We start from the raw sequence: 9,686 nt of genomic DNA, 5'->3' as shown, positions 1-9,686 counted from the left end.
CTGTTGCGCCTATGCCATATTCATATTTATATATAATCCACCAGTGATTCTTTTAACTAATTTTAGTGAGAAGTATGATGTCGTGTTAATTTTAAAATTGTTATCATCTCTATTTTCTTTAACTTTTGTCGAATTGCTTAATTTACACTACATAAAGTATTTTTTAATATCTAAAAAAAATATGCTTATTTTTTAACACAATATATGTTTAGCTTTGTAATGTAACTTATATTTTATAACAATATTATGCATTAATTATTTTCAGTGGATTACGTGATAAAATAATATTTTAACAGGTAGGATTCCGAGGGTTGATATTGTTACTGCGGGGGTTGAGTCAACTGGTGGTTGTTAGGCAACCGGGGTTGTGGTGGTGACTGGGTATCGTAGTGGTAGCGTATAAAATTATTCCCGGGCTCTATTCTGTATATCATCGATTACCGCATTTGTCCTACTTACGGTTTACGTCCCAGCCATCATCTCAACTCGCGCATGCCAATTTCGGGGGTGAAATATCGATTTACTAGCAGGTGGTAGCACAAACAATCCCTGGACCGTGCTCCTGCAGACATTCTATAGTTTGGAGACAGGAAGAGGTTGATGTGAGGTACGCTACCTCTCATAATATTGAGAGCCACGTATTAAAATCCAAATTTTGAATTACCAGAAAAGCAAAGAAAAAAATATTTACAACAAAGTAAGTTAATACTAAAACAGTGTTCTAATATCTAAATATATAATTAATAAATGCATCATTACTATTAGATTGCAGTCGAACCATTTGAATCATACGTCAATAATTTATTGTTAATATATACATATAAACAGGTTTGATAGGTTTGATAAAATACTTTTTTAAATATTTTTTTTTTTCATTTTAAGTAATACAATTATGTATCTATTTTATTTTTCATGACCACAATCAAAATAATCAATTATACTTTCAATTTGATCAGTATCAATCGGGTTATAATGGATCGCCATAATTGTATGGCAGTATTATTTTTATTTTGCTGTGCACTCCATTTTTATACTGATATTGATATCCTGAGTTATTTTAATCTTAATGCACGCATAGAAGAATCCAGAAATAATGTAAAAATTGAAGAAATGACAATGCAACATCATAAAAAAAATAAAGAAGAAATCAATAAGTTTGATGAACATAAGTCAGGTAAGGACACTGTAAAATATTAATAAAACAATAAAAATAATTAACTATTTTATAATTAACTAAATTAAATACACAAAAGAATAGTGGTTATAAAAACGAAACATATTTATGCACCTATATACATATATATTTATATGTTCTTAAGCTGATATTATTTTTTTTAATATTCCAAAAGATCATATTAAATCTTACGATATAGATATGCTCACATAATCGTATTTTATTTAAACATTTTAAGTAAACTTATTTCCTTACTAAAAATATTTTTATTATTATTTCATAATAGTTATACTTTATTTTGTAACGAATAGTAACAAAATTCATAAAAATTAACAATTTATTAAAAAGAAGGTTGCTCATCCCCTGTATAAGCTATTTGGTTCGGTGTACACATTTTTAATTGAATCTATAGGAATCAAATGTATTAAAGTATATATTATATAAATAATATTAATACTAACTTTTTTTTGTTAAAATTCTGATTGACTTTTAAAAAATATCATATTTTAGTACTCAAAAATAGACTAGATAAAACATATTATATGTGCATACATTGTAGTCCAGTGGTCTTTAACCTTTTTGTACTCGTGACCCACTTTTTTAGGCCTAAATTGTGACCCACGTAAGATTTGTAAAAAAGCTAAAATTGCTTAAAATTGCTAAAATGAAGACTTATTGTAACACAATTTTAAAGCTTACGTGACCCAAAAAATGGGTGGCGACCCACCGTTTGAATACCACTGCTGTAGTCTGTAATTCAAAATATTAGTAACATATCCCGTTGGAGGAATTAGTTGTTCCCCCTTCTTGACTTTCGTATGGATATTACTTACTGAACTTGTACTATAATGTGGTATTATTAAAACTTTGTTTACGCCTTTTCATCACATTTGATTGAATCTGCCCCCTCATCCTCAGATCCCTTTGAATAATTTTCAGATCCACTACAACATAATATAATATATTAATATACTATACCTATCTGCAAATTCTTCTTTTATAGTACATTAATATCTGTTCTCGAATTTTATGTGATGACAGTTACCGGAGCACCATTATGTAGTTAAAAACGAGATCATCATTATGTACCGTTTTCCAAACACTTTTAAACTCGTTTTGTCCAGAAGCTATCCATTTTAATATCCATACCTGCCGTATCTCCAAAATGTCTTTAAAACATAAAAATTAATAAAACATAGGTAACAATTACAATAATTTATAATCAATATGAATGTACATTAAATTATTGGTGTTTATTAGTGGCGGTCAAAATCAAAAATTACCTATACTAATAATTGTGGTCAACTAACCAAAAGGTTACCTACTATTTGTTGTCACTCTTTGCACTTTTAAACCTGATAATGGGATAAAAGCACAAAAATAAATAAATATTTCTTAAATATATAGTATTTTCATATTTCAAAAACAACAGTGATCGACTTCAGTTGAAATTTAGTATTATAATATTATCTTATCGTCTTTTATCGTAACAAACTACGGTGACGGTTAATAATCATTTAAGATAACTATACACTGTACAGTATACAGTATAATATATAGTATAAACTTATATCAAATGATATTTAATAGCTCTAAAGTCAACTCTAATATAAAAGCATGGAACTTGTATATAGAAAAAAAATTTCTAGATTGGACTAATTGAAAACCGTAGGTTTCAAATTTCTAATAAATATTTTTTAGCTACTCATTATGATAATACCATAGTAATACTAATATATAATTTCAATTCTAAATTTCTTAAATTATTTTATTATCACTGTAAATGCTCAGTATTTGCAGTGACCGCAACTTATATCAAAAATCCTCCACGACCGCACTAGTATGCAGCCTAAATTATAATTTCGTAATTTCTTGTAAATAAATGAATAGCCATGATATTTCGGTGGTTGTAAACTCCACCAATACTTTTATTTTGACCTTAAAAACACGTAAACTCCACCGATGATAAAATCCACAGATTAAAAGTTTTATAAACAAATAATATATTAATTTTATAGAGAGTGAAATTAATGTTTAATATTTTTATGATTCACACATTTTTCTAACTATTAATTTATTTTATTGTTTTTGATTCTGATGTTTTCAATTTATTTTGATTTATACAAATGTACATTGCTAGAAATAATGTAATGTAGCATGTTTACATTCAAAAACTTTAAAATTAAATTAATTATAAGGATTAACTGAATACATTATAGTTCATAATATTCACTGTTGTCATTTTTTTCTCAAAAGGAGACTTCTAGTCTGTACATAGTAGACCTTTATATATAGATTTATAATAATTTATTCATCGGCTACACTTATCATACAGGGTAAATTAAAAAAACTTTTGGTCTTTCTCATATTATTTTACATTATTTTAAAGTAATCGTATAAATCGTATATTAATAATCAAACGAAGTTAACTTCCTATTTTTTCGGCTAAAAAAACAAATTCTTTGATAAGCGACATTTGTTCACAAACTTGTTATAAAAAAAATAAAACGTTCACAATCGTGTTTCACCCTTGGGTGCAACACGATTGCGGACGAATGTCGTTTATCAAAGAATTTGTTTTTTTAGCCCAAAAACGAACGATTGCGAACGTTTTTATAGGCTACGGCTACGTTGCCAAATTTATAATTTCTGAATATGCCTTATTTTGTTCGGGAACTCATCTGGGGGGAGAGGTACCATTTCGATGGTACCCCTAATTTGTTTTTGGAATAGAGCTTTAAGCACAAACAATGAAACTTGGTGCACATTTCTGCACAAACGATGCAAAAAGGTTCGGTTTAATCAGAAGTTATATTTGAAATTAGGGGGAGGACTATTGAAATGGACCTCAATCGTGCTGTTTTCCACCAAATTAACATAAGATATAGTATTATAGATAAATATGTTAGTATCTATTCTACATCATGCATACCTATTTTATTGCCCGGCTTAACAGTAGAAAACCATTATACTATTTAATTATTTTAGAAATTTGTAATTTACTTACACTAAAGCTGGCAACACCGCACGATTAAATGCAGGTAAAAACGTTCGCACTCCTGTTACGGGAAAATGTCTGTTTGCAATCGTTCTATTCACAATTGTATAACACCCAGTTATGTTCTAACTTTGCAAGGCCAATAATTATTTAGGACTTTGATAATCATCTTGATCGGTATATTTATTTCAAGATTACTAATAATTTCAAAGAATATTAAAAAGCTATTAAAGGGATAATAATATTGTGAATACACATTAAATAATGACTCATTATTTTTTTTTCAACAATTTATTTGTATTTTATCATAATTTAGTTCGACATAATATGATAAGAAATTTATTTGCATTTATGTTATTTTTTCAGATGTGGTTGATGTACTTCTGGCTGTTGATGATTTCGATGATTTTACTTTTAAAGTTTTGAAATATAAAGATTTGTTTGAGCAGATTTATCTAGAGTCCATTAATTTATTTGAAGACATGACATCATTGGAACTTTTCCTCCCTAGCTGTATCGATCAACATCAATATACAAATAGTCAAAAATGTTTAAAAAAAAATGAAATACATAATTTGGAGAATTTGGAACTAATAAAAATTGAATTGGGCATCAATATAATAGGATTTGGCAAAATATTTAATCACACATTAATTATCAAGAAGTTTGATAACTTATTTATTAGCGGAACTATTGGTAATGAAAATTCGAATGATCGAGTATTCAACAAAAGCGTTCATAATGGTGAATTCATAACATGGAATTATGATGATTCTAATCCAAACTTTTTTAACTTAAAAATTTCCTTCGATGAGAGTTTTTCTGGTAAGAACGTCAATGCAAAGCCGGACTTGAAATATATTAACGACATAAAATTTAATTTACCAGTACAAGGATTCAACGGATTATTGAAACTACTTGAAAATGAAATACACATTCCAACGACACTTCTTCCTAACAAAATGAACTATGATTGTATGATTACAAACAATTATGAAACTGTTCATCGTACCATTCATTTTCAAACTTATAACACTATTTTACTTGAACAACATAAACATAATGTAACTAACTTGGTTAATTCATTTAAAAATGGTGACTCTTATCAAATGGGATTCCATGTTTATTTTAAAGAATTATTCTGGACTGCTAACTTTACCATACAAATTGGCGAACAATTAAACTTGGTCGATTTCGCGACATTTCATTTGAAAGGGTTAGAAATAAATATCACCTATATACCAAACAGCGTTCCAGCGTACAATGTATATATTTCCGATAAATATCCAATATATATATCCTCAACTGAAAAGATGATGCCATATTTTGATCAAGTGCATAATTTAAAAAATACAGTAAAATATTGCATCAGCCAAACAATTAAAAGAAGCTTACAATTATCTCTAAATCCACTAAATCCAATGACCGACATTGAACTAATTTTAGAAATGACCAAATATGTACGTATATAATTAACATCTAAATTATATAATATATATATACCTTTAGTCACAAAAAAAGTGTGTAGTATTCAAATTCATGGTATAGCCAAGCAGTAGATTGGTGTTCTTAAAAAAATATTGTAGGGTACACGTTTAGTATGCTATCTTAAACTACTGAAATTTTTATTATTATCTTTAACCTATTTACAATAACATATAACTATCTACTTCGACGTCTAAATAATTAATTAAATGTAGTATTAACATTTCCACGACACTCAAAACTTATCAATATTAGCTATATTAGAATTGACTAATTTTTAGTATAATATTTTGAAATACCGGTCAAGAAATACATGTGGTTTATCGAAATTTGCAGTTATAGATAGATAGATATAAGTACAAATTATCTTCATAATGCTCAACTCGTTAACACTTTTGTTGAATATCAGTCAATTAATTTTTTTTCCTTAACATTACCATTAATTTTAAGTCAAATCGACTTGTATGATAATACAAATCATAAATATCAGACTAAATAATTTAACTTTTTGTAGCATACTAAATGATTATATTATGTGCCCTTAATTCAGGGCTTTCCATTACCGCACTCAAATCCATTCAATGGCATAGTTTATTGACATACAGTTGTTACCTAAATTTATCTAAATTTAATTGAATAAACAAAATAACAAATATTTCTTTTAATCTAATTGTATTATTGAATATCCATACTTAAATTTATAATATAAATATCATTTTTAAATATAATACGGTTAAAAAAATAAATAACATGACGTGTAATTTTTTTTTCTCAAATTAAAGTTGATTTAATTAATATCATTAATGTTTAATAATCATTAACATTAGAATGAACTAATATGATTGTTTCGTTGTTAAATATTTAATCCTTTCATCACGTTTCTAATAAATTGCTAAACAATGTCACTCAAACCTTTATAAAAATCCCAAAGCATTAACTCAATAAAATAATATAGAAGTATTTTCGATTTTTATCAAATAATATAATATTTTACTTTTAAATATATATTATATACGTTTCGCATAGACAATTAAAAGTCCAATATTATTTCAATTAATTTTATATAATGGTTAGGTAAAACGACAATACAACTGTGCAAATAACTGACAGTAAGTAATATGTAGACTATTGTTGGCTAAAACAATGATTTTAAACATTTAAAAATTATAATAATATTTTGAATTTAGACCTGGAGTAACATAAAAATAGTTTGTCTTTGCTTCGTGCGTTTTTCTATATTTTTTGCGGTAATGGGGAACGCCCATGAATTAAATATTTTTATTGTAGTAAATGTATTAGCTAAATATATTGTATGGCTATACAAAAAAACAAAATGCAATTGTTTAACAGATAATATCATACTCCACTCCTCCACTAACTTATAATAAATTTGTTGTTAAATTAATATATTTATATATAATAATCTTAATATTAAAAAAGACAATAGTTAATATTATATAAATATTTTTTTTTAAGTTTTTCAAATGTTTATTAATTAATTTGTATAATTTAAAAATCACAGGTGGTGCCGAACCTTATCACAAGATTAGCATAATACGCATTCTTCCTATACAGACATGTATGTATTAAATAGGTGATTTGTTTCTTGTGATTGGTTATTTTATTTTGCTGAAATAACATATGAACATCTTGCTTTCATGAATGGAAAAAAGGCTAACACTAACTTTTTTTTTATAAAATACGTTTCTAGAATTTCTTACTCAAAAATGAACCACTGCAAAGTTATGACTACACTGTATTCTTAAATGGCTTTATTTAATTCAATAAATACATTTTAGATGAAATTAACAAAAACAATACTATATAATATATATATTATTAAATAATTTATAAAATATTATACACTTTTAACTTATGATGTAAAAAGTTTTATTTTTAAAAACTCTAATAAACTAATAGTGATTGTAATTTAATATTTTTTAAATAATAAATAGAAAATCAATTTATAATAAAACTATAATTCAAAAACATGTTTCTTTTCATCTTAACATAAAACTTGAATATCCAGGGTCTCGGTGGTCAGAAATATGCTTCCTTCTAGAACTGTCACAGAGTTTATGACGAGAATAAAATTCGTCCTTTTTAACACCAATTTTAAATTATTTAGTTCGGTGCCACTGGTAACACAATATTATTATATACTTAACCTGTGTTTATAAAGTACGAAAATATCTTGTTTTATTGTATTAACAGAATTTCCAAACACTTTCAAAGACACCTTAAACATAATTTATTTATTAAACCATTTATTTTATATTTATTGATAATTTTTAATCTATTTACAATTTGAACCAAGAATTATTATTGTATCAATATAATTTTAATACATTACAATAACCATTAAATTACCTCAATTGTATTATGGAAACAACAATGAACATTGCTACAAATTATATTAATAGTTACCTAACATTTTGTGATCTGGAGTATTTTAATTACATGTTATAACAAACATTAAAAATATAGTGCATTATTTCTTCGTCGATAAATATATATTACCTACATTACCTTCCATGTAGAATGAAACGAAATTTTATAAGCAAATACTGATGAATATAGTACATCTTATTGCCTTCACTCAACAAGAATCCATTGATAATGATAGTATGGCATAAACAGTAACGTGTTTAGAAGGTGGGCCCGATTGGTAAGTGCCCACCCACATTTTTATATAATTACTAGACTAGTATAAGTCCGATGCTCAATGAAAAATGAAAATATGATTTATAGTTAAAAAAATATTGTTTTGATTAGATTAGGTAATTCAATAAAAATGTAATATTTGAATATTTAAAGAGAAATTGTGGATTTTTTTTTTATATTATACAGGATATTGTATTCTAAATATTGTTTTTGTTTCCATAACTTTTTCTATTACAATTATTTTTAGTTTATGGTTAATCTAAGAATGAAATATCTAAGAACCAAAGTAAATTATATCATAAAGTTTATGTTTTAATAAAAGGTAAGCTACCATTTTTTATAAAAAATATTAAAACTAGCCATTTAGACTAATAAATAAACTGATAAATATATAGACTGTTAAAAATACTAAAACTTAAATAGATCAAATTATAATACGAGTGGCGGGAAGGGGGGGGGGGTAAAACCATTCTGAACTTAACTTTTGTGGCCCATCCACAAAAAAAAAGTTCTGGACTCGCCACTGGGCATATTTACCTTATTTATTTATATTTTGTTGTTACATTTCTTCTAGTGTATTTAGGTTTATGTGTAACTAGCTTCCAGATGTATGACGTACCTTAATAAGTCATAAAGCAGTCAATACAGTTGCCAATCATTAGGTTAATAATATTCCACTCACAAATATAGATTAGTAATAGTCAATAGACAATAGTGCAGTCATAATTACCGAAATCACTGCTTTTTCGATAAAAATACTTTAAAAATTTCAAGCATACGTAGATATATAAAATAAACTTAATAAAACAGAATATATTGATTTGTGTATATTATCATTAAGGATGACAATTAAATGCCCTAAAAACCTATTAAATATATATGCAGTAATTTTCTAATAATTACCAAAATATATGCTCTAAAAACTATAATAAATTCTAAAATTGTATTTAAAATTAAATTATTAATTTATTAATTAAAAAAATAATAATTCAACTAAATCATAATTTACGATTAATTAAAATTGAATACTTAATTATAAAAAAAAATATGCTATTATTTTTTGAAATTCTGAGATCTTGTGGTTCAATTTTAAATGATAAAATTACTCTTATTTTTTAACATTGTGTAATTATTTTTATTCGCGAAAATGCTGCTCAAAGACAAGGAAATACAAATAATAATTATTAGTTTTTTATTTTTCTAGTATTTGTATTATAAAACAGCAATATATAAATTGAAAAAATGCGAGTTTCAAGGATTGTGAAATATGGAAATATTCATATTTTAAAATAATTAAGACATAATGTTAAATAAATAAATATTTTCAATTGTGTTATTAGTCTAAAGAAAATTTATTCTGGCTAT

At 25.8% G+C, this 9,686-nt stretch overlaps 1 protein-coding gene across 1 annotated transcript; it reads left to right on the top strand.

Moving 5' to 3' along the window:
• The first annotated feature begins 494 nt into the window (after nucleotides 1–494).
• On the top strand, nucleotides 495–6,394 carry LOC132932133 (uncharacterized). Its single transcript, XM_060998363.1, has 4 exons — nucleotides 495–697; nucleotides 766–828; nucleotides 957–1,174; nucleotides 4,539–6,394. Exons 3-4 carry the CDS (start codon nucleotides 973–975, stop codon nucleotides 5,642–5,644), a joined length of 1,308 nt encoding a protein of 435 aa, XP_060854346.1. The 5' UTR covers nucleotides 495–697; nucleotides 766–828; nucleotides 957–972; the 3' UTR covers nucleotides 5,645–6,394.
• The last annotated feature ends 3,292 nt before the right edge of the window (nucleotides 6,395–9,686 follow it).

The sequence above is a fragment of the Rhopalosiphum padi genome, chromosome 1 (genome assembly GCF_020882245.1).
Source record: "Rhopalosiphum padi isolate XX-2018 chromosome 1, ASM2088224v1, whole genome shotgun sequence".
NCBI lineage: Eukaryota > Metazoa > Arthropoda > Insecta > Hemiptera > Aphididae > Rhopalosiphum > Rhopalosiphum padi.
This window is presented reverse-complemented; position numbering and strand designations above follow the sequence as displayed.